The 14,386-nt window shown below is 30.7% G+C and overlaps 1 protein-coding gene across 1 annotated transcript; it reads left to right on the forward strand.

Annotated features, from left to right (window-relative positions):
• The first annotated feature begins 2,025 nt into the window (after positions 1 to 2,025).
• Positions 2,026 to 5,134, forward strand: LOC124915960 (E3 ubiquitin-protein ligase RSL1-like). Its single transcript, XM_047456701.1, has 3 exons — positions 2,026 to 2,647; positions 3,468 to 3,532; positions 5,078 to 5,134. The coding sequence occupies exons 1-3, from the start codon at positions 2,026 to 2,028 to the stop codon at positions 5,132 to 5,134; spliced, it is 744 nt and encodes a 247-aa protein (XP_047312657.1).
• The last annotated feature ends 9,252 nt before the right edge of the window (positions 5,135 to 14,386 follow it).

The raw sequence follows: 14,386 nt of genomic DNA on the forward strand, positions 1-14,386 counted from the left end.
AATATTTTTACTAAGGCCCCGTTTGTAATTTATTTTTAAATTCTAACACTTTTATGATATTTTTAGGTATTAAACTTAATCTTATATCAACGCAATCACATGTATTCCATTCTAAATAATTTTGTACAATTATTTACATAATCTAAATTTGTCCTTGTTTAGAACCCTAGACTACTAATTAAAAGAAATAAATGTTATAAATAGAAATTTTAATAAGCTGGACTTTTACTTTATAAATAAAACTGTCTTCGACGGGCATAGAGGACATAGCGTGAAAGCCATTTCTCGAGTGTAACCAAATAACTAGCCCCTTATGGAAACTCTAGTATAAATTTTACTGATTTTTCTAAAATTATTTGGCGACTTTGTTTTCAAACAAATAATCTTTTCTTAAATTAATTATGTTTGATTAATTTAAATCTGATTTCAATTAAATTATCATTTGATTACAACAAATTCCTAGATTATCAAAATTCGAATAAAATCAATTATTTTTATATAATTAATTCTAAAAGCTCTTAAGTACTTTCAAAATATTTTAAAATAATGTTTTATTTTAAAAGGATGTCTAACACGCAAATAAGGTTGAAATACATCGAATTTCGAGCCACTCTGAGATTTCCCATATTGGCACGTGTCACTCGACACGTGCTAAATTACGAGGACGTCTTTGAACCCTAATTCCTGGGGTTACCGAACCTATTTTTTTTTTAATTTTTAATTTTGAAAATTCACATGCTAAATCTATATATTTTTAATTTAGTAAATTAACATGTTTGAACCAATATATTTTTTTTCTTAATAAGAATAATACTTAAGTTGTGTCAAATAAATATATTATAATATAGATAATATATATTAAAAAATTTTTATTATATTTTTTTCAAACATAAAAATTGAACAGTACAATATCAGTTTTTTTTTTAATTAGAATTAAAATTCATATGCCAATTCTAATTTCAATCCCATTCATTCAAAAAGAACATAAAGTGAAATTGATTTGTATGTGATAAATTTAGTAAATTATAATCCCACTCAATTTTTAAGTATATTATAATATGTTTTTATTCAATTTAAACTATTATGCTTTATACATTATTTACTATACATTTTTTTAATTAAAAAAGAACTAGCATAATACCTCACAACCATGATCTCTGCTTAAACTTAGAGCGTTTTCAGATTGAATTTATGATCTCTACTTAAACTCAAAGCACTTTCAGATGGAATTGATCTCGTGACCTTTTGATCTATTAAACCGACTCTTACAATTGAAATACCTTAATAAGGTTATTTGCACATTTACTTTATATTTAACAAAAAAAAAAAAAAAAAAAAAACCTTTATTACTTCCGCTAACTTTAAAAATAACAATATTAGCTGAAACGTAACTTTTAAGCAAGAATATATGCATATGTTATTGTGATGATTTGCGTACCACGTATTACATTATGATAGGTTTCATCCCAACTTGTTTGGTCACAAAACAGAGATATTTGTTTATCTTATATAAATATTTGTTATTTAAAATATATATATAATAATGAATTAAACTTCTCATTCATTTAAGAAAATTCATTATATTCAAGATTTTTAACCATTTTATTATTGGAACTAAGGTTTCATCATTTGCTTAATGTTTAGGTCTCAAATTCTATCATCTTAATGAAATTTATTTTTGATTAAGCTCGTCAATGCACATTTTTTTATATATATATTATACCTTATATAAAGGGAATTAAATAAATGAGTGAGATAAGACCTTAAACATAGTCAAGCCATCCATTTAAATTAAAATTTTGTTTTATATTTACCTAGTTTTGAGGATAGTCAAATATTTGTTAGACGAGAGAGAAAACAAGTATATAATATTATCTTAATAAAATTAAAATGATAATATCAAAAACTCACCAACAAAAAATAAGGAGAAAATTACGTTGTTATTAATATTTTCATAAATAATAAACCTATTATATTTCTCTCTATCATCTGTATCCTCTGAACTTCATTTTTCTCACTAAAATCATGGGCAATACATTGCTAAGATGTATGTTAAAAGATAAAGCATCAAATTCTTCAGTCTCTCATGCCACCATACCTTCACCAGAACATCCATCTGAGTTGGAGAGTTTCATATGTAGAATATGTGACGAGCCCAATCTTCCATCTGAAATGAAATTCAAGAATAAAGACCTTTGCAGTCATCCATTCTGTAACAAGTGCATTGCCAAGTATATCCAAGCCAGGGTAGAGGTAGACAGGGTGGGATCAATCAAATGCCCTGGCCTATGCTGCCATTTTGATTTAGACCCAATTTCATGTCGTTTATTTCTCTCTCCTAATCTTTTCGAAAAATGGTGTGACATCTTATGTAAGAACCAAGTATTGGGGTTCAATGATTGTTATTGTCCTAATCCACATTGTTCTGCATATATCACCAATGAATGTGGAGGTGATGTGAAGAAATCGATTTGCCCTAAATGTAAACATGTGTTTTGTTTTAAATGCAAAATAGTATGGCATGAGGGTTTTTCATGCGAAGAGAGTGTGATTATGGATCCAAATGAACTTGCTTTTTGGGCTCTTGCGGAAGAAAATAATTGGAAGAGGTGCCCTAGATGCAAACATACCGTGGAACGTTCAGGAGGTTGTTCAGCTATTATATGCAGGTTTGATTTTCTCTCTTATATATTATCATGGGATTTGATGATTTAAATAATCTTGCTTGGTATATGGTTTTGAAAAGTTAAGTTCTTTGTGAATAACATGAGTTGGTTAGGTTTGGATTTAATGAGATTAATCTAGTTTGTTTTAAAAAAAAACTAGTATGATCATGAATAAAAATATATTGTTACAACGTTCCGCGTTCATCAAATTTGGTGTTAAATTTAAAATATAAAGTGTTATTAGTCTAGTTGATTAAAGAGTTGTACTTGTTTTTGTTAGGTTACGAGTTTGAAACATACCTATAGCATTTTTAATTTTGTTTTAAATTTATAGGCGGGTCAACTCAGAATTCGACTCAAATATCAATTTATTCTCACATATATATCCAAATTAACCACTACTCTCTCGACCCGGCAATTCAGACACTTTCAAAATTAAACATCATTATATATATATATATATATATAAATGATTCAACAAAAGGTGAATATTAACCCTAAGGTCCTGGGTTCGAGCCCATCAGACGCATTCTCACATATATATCCAAATTAACCACTGTTCTCCACCCGGCAATTCAGACACTTTCAAAATTAAACATCATTATATATATAAATGATTCAACAAAAGGTGAATATTAACCCTAAGGTCCTGGGTTCGAGCCCGTCAGGCGGCAAGTTCTGCGTCTGGTTAAATGATTAAGTATGTTTGCGGGCTACATACTCAATTCGTTATCACATTTTTTATAAATGATTGAGTGGTGATTAATTTTGAGTTCATGATAATGAATAATGATATTGCAGATGTGGGATTAACTTCTGTTATGCATGCGGATTCAGGAGATGCGTATGCCATGTCATTCGCAGATGTTTGTCCACAACTCCAAATTAATTGATTGTTCATATGTTTGTTCCTCCTTGTTTGGATATCTTTTTCCAAATCTTTGTTTGTGATAATCTTTATGCTAATGCTAATAATAAAGGCTTGGTTCAATGTTTTAGTTTTTTTTTTTAAAATTAAATAATAATTAGTATCATTTCATTTACTTTCTCTTTTACATAACACCCCACTTTAATCAAATTAATAAAATATCTCTATTTTCTTTCTTTAATTAATTATTATTATTATATATTAATACATTTTATATTTGTTTAATTAAAAATAATTAAACTCTTTAAAATCTACCTCAATTAACATTTTTTTTAAATAAATCAAAAATTTATTAAATAATCTTGTTTGGTACAAAATTATAAAAAACTAAAAAATATGACCAAATTGATTTGTGTTAGATTATTGGTAAAAAAACTTAAAAATGTATTAATATTTATTGAAAGAAAATATCATTTTTTTTAATAAATTAATTAATTTGATTTATAAAGAGATATTTAAATCATTTTTATTATACAAAGTCAAAGAGGTTAGACTCTTTTATCAAATTATAAATATATGCAATTTATTTGAATTTAAAGAAGAGTGTAATGTAATGTTTTAACATATACGAGCCTTATTAATTAAACAATGAAGATTTATATTGTTAGAATGTCTTGTATTCATTAAATTTGGTGTTAAATTTAAAATATAAATTGTTATTAACCTAGTTGGTTAAAAAGTTGTATTTGTTTTTGTTAGGTTACGAGTATATCAAAATTAACCACAGCTCTCGACCCCGGCAATTTGGACACTTTCAAAATTAAGTATCATTATATATATAGTTCACTATCTTGTCTCATATATCTTTATCAATGAAAAAATAAATTATCTTTTATTTTTTTTTATTAAATATTAAATGTATTTTCCTTCTTAACTTAACTTTTCATAATTTTATATCAAACAAATTTATTTAAATAACCAATCTCAATAGCTACATTAACAATTATATTATGTTCAAAATTAATGGCAAGTACATTATGTTGAAAAATATTTTATAGAATTGCATCAATAATTAATATAGTCGCAAAAATAAATAAAAAATATTTAAATAAAACACAAAATTGATTGAGGTGGCAAAACAATGTCCTTGAGAATATACATTAATGGAATTTTCTTATATACAATATTTTAAATTATTTTATTCTTGGAACTACTATATTACATCATGGAAAAAACAAACAACTTGTTAAAAACTAAATTAATAATAATAATATGTGTTTTTTTCATTATCCAATAGTCTCTTGGATTATTCAAGTCTTTTAAAATTATTTCTAGTAAACGAGACTCTTCAAGTCTCTTAATTAATGTCTAAGATTTATTTTATTATTTATAAGTTGTAATCGTGTTCTTATTTTACAATTCAATAGAAAGAATTTTCATTCAAGTTTGTTTCTCTCTTTATGGTTTTTATTCATTTTTTTAATAAGTTTCTTTACGATTCGATCATAGAAGTCATGATTGTGACTTCGTTACATGGTATTAGAGCTTTGGTTACATTCGTGATGAAAATATCGTTGTTATTCGATATGGAAAATGGTAGTCGTGTAACTTGACTCAGTTTGAAGTTGTTAAACCAGTCAAACTACCGGATATGAAAAACTTGTATGGAATCGTACATGGTCGGGGAATACTTGTGAGACATCGTCGTATAAGATGATGATGTCGCTAAAAATGAGGAAGCATAGATGAAGTGGAAGAAACTCAACGCGAAGGTCGAATTTGTGTTGAAGAGGTCAATCTCTCATAGTCTGTTTGAGCACATAATCGACTGTGGATCTGCTCGTGAGATATGGGAAATGCTTGATCGTCTTTTCAACAAGAAGAATGAGGCTCGTCTCCAGATGCTTGAAAAAGAGTTGGCAGCCGCAAAGAAAATCGGAACTATCTCGGAGTTCTTTCTTAAGGTAAATAATATATGCTCATAAATTTTTTTCCTGAACCCAAATGAGAAAATTTATGAGGCTCGAACGAAGAGTTATATTGTTCGAAGATTTCGATTCGAGTATACGCCATTTAACACCTTGATTCAAGGATGAGTATAACAACCTTCACTCGAGGAGTTCGAAAATCACTTGTCATCTCAAGTGTTGTTGGTCACACAAATGGTTAGAACGAGTATAAAGGAGGAGTCGAGCACTGCGTTGTTCGTGAATAAATCAAACTAGAAAAAGGAAAAGTCGATGAAGGAAGAAACAAGTTAGGATTCTTCAAATATTCCTAACAAGCCTCTTAAGTGTTATAGGTGCGGCAAGACTGGACACTTAAAGAAAAATTGTCGACTAAATTTGGATGGAAATTTCGCTAGTTCAAATCTCGGAGAAAAGTTTGACCAATGTGTTGAGGAGGACTAGGACATGGCTTTTCATGTCAATGTTGTAGATGCTAAAAATCTCATATTGTTTGGTCCACATGATGTAAAGTTTTTAAGGAACGTGAAAGAAATCAAGGTGGATGTGCTTCACTCTAAAACTCGGGTAAATGATTTCTTTGTCCTTTCAGCATCAAATTCGTACATCGAAAAGGTGAACGACAAAAACAAATCATTTTTATGGCATGCAAACTTGGGCATCTCAATATGACTAAGCTTAGTGTTATGTCTCAAAAGAAACTTGTCAAATGTCTACTAGAATATCTGAGGATCGAGGAGGGAAGTGTGTGTAAAGGATGTCAATAGAGGAAGGCTCGTCGACTTCCATTCGACAACTCTGTATTGAGAAGCAAGGGTCCTTTGGATCGAGTTCACAGTGACTTGATGTGACCAACTCGGACTACCTCGTACATGAGAAGTAAATATATGTTGTTGTTCGTGGATGATTTTTCCCGGTTCACTTGGGTGTACTTTGTGAAAGATAAGTTCAAAGTGTTCTCTAAAATTTTTAAGTTCAAGGAGATGATAGAAGGAGAATAAGATAGGAAAATTCAAGTACTACAGACAAACAATGATGATGAATTTTGCTTAAAAGAGTTTGAATTGTTTTGTAGGAAAAATGACATAAAAAGAGAACTCTCATGTCTAGAGACCCCACAATAAAATGGGATTTCCGAAAGGAAGATTGAACACCTTACAAATACTTGTAATTCGTGGCTACATAGGAAGAATGTACCAAAGTACTTATGGCCAGAAGGCTTGAGTTGTGCTTCCCAAGTCATCAATCGAGTTCCGCTTAGCCCAAATAAGTTTAAATCTCCATTCGAAATGCTTTATAGTTTTAAGCTATGTGTTAATTATTTTCAAGTTTTTGGATCTACTTGTTATGTCCATATTCCAAACTTGAGAATGAACAAATTGGATGTAAAGGAAGTCAAGTGCATGTTTGTCAGTTATGACGAGAGAAGGAAATGGTGGAGGTGTATGGATCCATCAACCCATAAAAGCATTGTGTCGAGAGATGTGGTTTTCGATGAAATCTATTCATACTACATCAAGAATGTTGAGGAAGTTGTTCAGACTAACCATCTCATACCCACATATACGGGAAGCTCCTCTAGTAGTGATAATAGTGACATAGGGAGTCTTGAATTAGCTCAAGATACTTCGGTCAATGAAAGAGAAAAATTGAAAGTTTACCAGGAATTCCACATCATGAAGAATTTAGTAAACAACAGAATGGGGAATCTCGACAAAAAAGGAACATTGTAAGGTCCTGTCGATTTAGGGATGATAATTTTGTAACAACCTTCTCTTGTTTCTTGGAAAATGCAATAGACAACAAGGAATCTACTTCTTATAATGAAACAAAGAATATCAGGGAGTGGGTGACAACAATTGAGGAGGAAATGCACTCTCTCAAGAAGAATGAGACATGGGACGTCATTCCAAAGCCTTCTAGTACACAAGCAGTCACATGTGAGTGTGTGTATCGATCAAGTGAAATGATAATGGAATCATATATCAATACAAAGCTATATTGGTCGCTCGAGGATTCTTGCAGAAGTATGGAGAAGATTACGAGGAAACATTTAGTCTAGTTACGAAGATATCATCAATTTACACTATGTTGGCCTTAATAGCAAGTTCTAGATGGAAGTTGTGGCAACTAGACGTCATGAATGCATTTCTCTACGGAGAACTTAATTGTCCAATATATATGGAACAACCACATGGATTCGAGAAGAAGGATGGTCACTAGTTGGTTTGTTGACTTAAGAATACATTATATGGATTAAAGCAAGCATCGCGCGCTTAGTATGGAAATATTGCAGAATATCGTGGGTACAAAGCTTTAGAATCCGACTCAAGTCTATTTATAAAGAAGCATGAAGGGAAAATGTTGGTGGTGCTTCTATATATGCATGGCATAATCTTGACGGACTGTAACTATGATGAGGATGCTCAGCTACAAGATGAGCTCTCGCTTCGCTTTGAGATGAGAAGTTTGGTGAACTTGGAACTTTCTTTGGTCTAAAAATTGAAAATTTCAAGAAAGATTTGTTTGTATTGCAGATCAACTACGCATAAAAGGTGGTAGATAAATTTGTTATGACAGATAGAAAAAGGAGTTATACTCCTCTCGGCGTAAATCTCAGACTTAGTCGAGACGAAGGAACATGTCTACCAGATTCTCATCCGTTTCGTGATTTTGTGGGAAGTTTGATTTATCTAACTATAACAAGGTCTGAAATTTCTTATAGAATTGGAGTGGTGAGTTGATACATACATGAGCCAAGGAAACCATACCTCGAGGAAGTAAAGAAAATTCTAAAGTATATTAACACCTCATTAGATATAGGTCTACTATACGAGAAAGATGCAAAGTTTGTTTTGCAAGGATTTACGGATGCTAACTTTACTAGAGATTGTGACGATCGAATGTTCATATCTAAGTTTTTTTTCTTTGTGTAAACACTAACATATCTTAAAGTAGTAGGAAACAATGATTGGTATCCTTGTCTATGACAGAAGTAGAATACAAAGCATCATCTCACGCAACACAAAGTGCATATAACTTCGTAGACTTTTGGAGGATCTTCATGTCAAGTTTGATCAACCAGTTCCTATACATGGAAATAATTTGAATGCTATTAAATTGACTTCAAATCCTGTGTTTTATGCGAGGACAAAACACATTAAGTTGGAGCATCACTTTATTCGTGAAAATGTATTGGAGGGAATCATTAAGATGGTTGCAGTAAGGAGTGAAGACAATATTTCTGATATATTCACAAAAATACTTCTTAAAGATTCTTTCGAAGATTTATGATCTAAGTTTGGACAGTGTTAAAAACTAAAGTAATAATAATAATAATAAATGTGTTTTTTCATTATTCAAGAGTCTCTTAGATTATCCAAGTCTCTTAGAATTATCTCTAGAAAATAAGACTCTTCAACTCTTAATTAATGTTTAAGTTTCCTTATTTTACAAGTTCAATAGAAAGAATTTCATTCAAGTTTATTTCTTTCTCTAAAGTTTTTATTCACTTTTCTAATAGGTTTCATAAATAATCTTACTCACTCTAAAATATGAAGAAAAAAATTGATAGAATGTTTATCATATTTATTTTAATATTTTGTGTATTTAAAAATATCGAAAGTAAATCCAAAAGAGTAAAAGAAAAATCAATTTCAAACAATCTCTTAAGATTTAAAATAAAAAATAAATTCTTAATCGTGTGTAGCTGAAATTCTGTAGAATGGTTACAGATGAAGCAGAAACCATCGGATGAGCGTTGAATTCTCATCCAACGCCTAAGAGTAGGTTGCGTACCCTATTGTAACTGAGGAAGCACGCGGGCGCATTGCAACGGATCAGCTAACGTTCGTTATCTAGATCGCTAAGGGAACGCATAGACGCAACGACGCCTTGACGGATCGCTTACGGAACGCCAAACGCGAGCAAAACGATGTCGTTTTGGCCTACGATCGTCTTCATCATCGCGACGCCGCGAAGATAAGGAAATTCGTCTTTGAGTTTTCCAACTTGGAACTTAGCCAATAGTCCAACCTTTTGGTTGATTCAAAAGCTGAAATGATCACCCTAATTCGATGATCATTTCTGCTACTTCCATATGGGTGATTCATCCCCATATCTTCAAGTGGGATCAAGAACCGTCAAAATACCATTAACGGCTTTTGGCTGATTCGATCCACTTGAAGCCTCCACCGACTCAGGGATGCTATAAATACATCCCCTGAGTCATTCCGAAGCCAAAGAATCCAATATCCACCTTCAAATCGTGATTTAGAGATAATCCGCCATTGAAGCTCAAAGCTTCTGGATTTTTAGAAAATTTGTGTAAAGCCTTAAAGCTTCTATTCGAGCATCCCAAAAGTTTCTCTAAGGATCAAGGAGTGTTCTCCAATCTTTGGTAAGGTTCCAATCACCCTCTAATTCATATTTACAATTTGAATTTGAAAATTTTATATTTCAAATTACATAAGGTTGTATGATTGATGTTTATGGTATTTTATGGTTGAAGATTGATCATATGATCATTTATGAATGTCATACTCAAATCAACATTTTCAAAAATCGGTTTGTTGTATTCAAATTCGATTCGAAATGGGCACTCTGTAAGAACTAAAATCAATATAAAATTAAAATAATTATTTTGATTTATTTTTATAATAAATATAATCAAAATAATTAACCTCATGGCCAAAACTCAATTAAAACAATTAATTATGCTAATTATTATAATAATTAAAGACTAATTAATTAAGAAAATTATCAAAATAATAAAAATAAAATTATTTTGGGTAAATGTTGTACTTATTTATCTTAAAATAATTTTAGAAAAAATTAGGGATTAAAATGAGGTACCCATTTCATCTTTCAAAATTATTTATTTAACCTTAAAATATGAAGAAAAGAAATGGTAAAATATTTATTATTTTGTGTATTTACAAAGATCAAAATTAAAGCCAAAAAGTAAAAGAAAATCAATTTCAAAATATCTCTTTAGATTTAAAATAAAAAATAAATTCGCAATCGGGTGTAGCTGAAATTCTGTAGAATGGTTACAAACGAAGCAACAGCCAACGGATGAGCATTGGATTATCATCCGACGCCCAGGAGCAGGCCGCATACCCCGTTGTAATCGAGGAATTGTGCGCATGTATTGCATAGAATCACTAACGCCCGTTATCCAGATTGCTAATGAAACGTCTAGACGAAACGACGCCTTGATAGATCGGTGACAGAATGCCAAACGCGCGCAAAACGACATTGTTTTGGTCTCCGATCGTCTTTCTCATTGCGACGCTGTCAAGATAAGGATGAAGATCCATCTTTGATTTTTCCAACTTGGAACTTAGCCGATTCAAACGCGTAAATGATCATCCTACTTAGGTGATCATTTCTACTACTTTTGTAGGGGTGATTCATCCATATATCTTCAAGTGGGATTAAGAACAACCAAAATGATATTATTGGCTTTTGGCTGATTCGATTTGCTTGAAGCTTCCAGCGACTCAGAGATGCTATAAATACATTCCCTGAGTCATTCTGAAGCCAAGGAATCTAATCTCCAACTTCAAATCACGATTTACAAAAAATTCGCCATTAAAGCTTAAAGCTTCTGGATTTTTTGAAAATTCGTTTAAAGCCTTAAAGCTTGGAACTAAGCATTCCAAAAACTTCACTAAGAATCAAGAAGTGTTCTCCAATCCTTGGTAAGGTTCCAATCACCTTCTAATTCATATTTACAATTTGGAATTGAAATTATTATATTTTAAATTACATAAGCTTGTATGATTGTTGTTTATGGTGTTTTATGGTTGGATATTGATCTTAGGAACATTTATAAACTTACTGGATAGGTTAGAGACAATTAATCAACCTAAAACAGAAAATCCAAAATTTAAATTTAAAAAAAAACATATTTGTTGTTCTTGGGCTAATTCTCTTGAATCGCAGTCTAAAAAATATCTCAACATGATTGTAATGATGTTTTGCTACTGTTTGGGTAATGTTTAATCTATCCCGATCAAGTTTGGTCAAAATCAAAATTTATAAAATAATTGAATTTTTTTAGTTATTGATTTGTCAAAACGAACAGGCAGTGTTCTTGTTTTGCTACCAATCAAGTATATGAGATATAAGGAAGTTATTGGATAACTCATTTTCCTCAAAATAGATTTAAAATAAAAATTCGAAATTTTAATTACAAACTGTTTTGAACGATTTGATCATCATCCAGATTAATTAGTACCTAGAGATGATGATCAACGTGTTCTTAGGAGCTTTGTGAAGCTACCCAAACCCTTGGATCAAAAAATCTAAACTAATAAAATAAATTTATAAAACTGCACTTTTGTGTTCTTGAGAACCGAGGCTTGTTAGCCTAGAACCAAGATCCGACTGAAACCTAGGAACAAGAAATTCAAACCTAGGACCGAGACATAGGAGCAGGGATTTTGGAAAGACCGAGAGGTTTGACCGATGTTCTTGTACTAGCTAGGACCAAAAGGTCCTATCGATGTTCTTGATCTAGGACCAAGTGGTCCGATCGATGCTTTTGAGTTAGGACCGAGAGGTCCGACCGAGAATTTTTTTCCAGGACCTGGAGGTTCAACCTAGAACCGAGTATCCCTGAACATATGACCGATGAACGTAGCCCATGGCTAACCTAGGACATATGGATTTATACACCCACACTGGTAATCTCAGCCAAGGATAGAATCTTTAGCAACTAGACCGAGAGTTTTTAGACCCCTCATCCCATAAAAATATATCCAAGGCTTAGGACTTCGGTCTTAAGGTCGGTTTGGTTCCATTTTTCAAAACCAAAAATTATTTTTATAACTTTGGAACCACAAACTATTTTCTAAAAATCCCTCAAATTTCGAAAATGATTTCAAAATATTTTTGGGATATTTCTACAAAAATTATTTTGACTAAGGCATGTTTGATGTTTATTTCTAAACTCTAACACCCTTAAAATGACAGATATTCTTCAATTATAAACCTCCTTTGTTATCTGTACGTACCAACATTTAATTATTATTTTTTTAATATTTTAAATAACGCTAAAGCCTAGAAGCATGACTAGAACGAGAAGAATAATTGGTTAAAACTCAAACATTATACAATCGATTTTAAAAAGTCAACTTTATAAGTAGAGACTGTTTTTAAAACGGGTACGGAGGATAAAGCGCAAAAACTATTTCCCAAATATCATCAAACTACGAACTAAAAAAAACTCTGGTCAATACGTTTGAATATGTATGTCTAACTTTTATTGATTTTTAAAAATTAATTGGTGACTCTGTTTCAAAATTTTAAATTAATTATGTTTAATTAATTTAAACTAAAAGATTTCTAAAAAATCAAACTGTGATTTGATTATTGTAAATCCCCTAATTATTTAAAATTGAATCCCGAAATTAATTATTTTAAAATAATTTCAAAAAGCTGTAAGGAATCATTTGAAAATTTTTTAAATAATATTTTATTTTAAAAGAAAATTCCTGACATGCAAACTTGACATGCAAACTTGACATGCAAACTGAAATTAAATTTCTTGAATTTCGAGATTTCACGAAATCGAAACCAAAAAACTTTTGTGGGGTTACAAAGATACACTTAATATTTCTAAGAAGCATGATTTATATGTAAATATTTTATTTATTATCATTTTGTATTATATTTTTTAACTTTGTGGGTCACAATTTGTTTTTTCATGGACCCATAATTTTGTGTCGGCCCTCTAAATGCTGGCACTAAGTTTTGTTTCGGGGAGGTTACTCAATCAATTTATGCAGGTTTCTTCATCGTCACTTTATATATGTCCATTTTTTTAAATGACTGCATTATGAAAATTCAACCCATTAATACAGATTAGCAATTTAGTTCTGCTACAAAGGCAGAATGAAGAAGATTAGTTATTGATGAAGATGCAACTAGGGGTGTTCAATATTTGGTCTGAACCGAATATCCGACCGAACTCGAATTCACCGAATTCGAATAAACCGAATTCGAATTTCATTTTCGGTTTTTTAATCGAATTTCGAACCAATTCGAATTTAAATACGGTTTTCGAATTGGTTTTCGAGTTTGGGTTTCAACTTGAAAACCAAACCGAAAACCGAATTTATTTATTTTTTTATTTATTCTTCCAAACTTAGTTTAAGAAAAAGTTCAAAATAATCCAATTAGAGTATTTTGAATTCAAGATTTAATAATTAAATAAAAAAGAAATAAAAGCATTAGTGGTTTAGTGGTAGAATAATACCTTGTCACGGTACAGACCCGAGTAAAATTCTTTTCTGGTGCAATTTATTTAGAGTTATGCTAGTTCCAAACATAAAAAAAAGCGAATTCGGTTTGAATTTGAATTATTTGAAGTTCGAACCGAATATCAAATTCGATTCGGTTTAATTAAAATTTATTCGAATTCGGTTCGGTTTTCGAATTGACTAAAAAAATAAAAATTCGAATAAATCGAACCGAATAACTCGAATAACCCGAACCGAAGAACCCTTAAATGCAACATGATTAGTTTGATCATTTGCTTTCTCTGTTTACGATAGTATTTGCATTATTGATCTTCATATGCACAACCTTGGTTCAACATTTAATTAATAAATATAACTAATAATGCTAAGAGGGTGAAGTAATGATCTTAAAGTGGTTTTCTTTTCTTTTTTTCAAAGTGTGTTTAATTATGAATTTGTCCTCTTTTATTACAAGTTAATTCCTAAGCTTTTAAGTTTAATTTTATGATATTATTTAATTTCGATCTTGAATTTTGAATTCGAACAAACATTGTGCATACTTGGCTTTGTATTTAAAAGATTATTATATTTAATTCAACTAACATGAATAATGTGTATTTGTACGAATAGGAATAT

Source organism: Impatiens glandulifera, chromosome 9 (assembly GCF_907164915.1).
Source record: "Impatiens glandulifera chromosome 9, dImpGla2.1, whole genome shotgun sequence".
NCBI classification, from domain to species: Eukaryota; Viridiplantae; Streptophyta; class Magnoliopsida; order Ericales; family Balsaminaceae; genus Impatiens; species Impatiens glandulifera.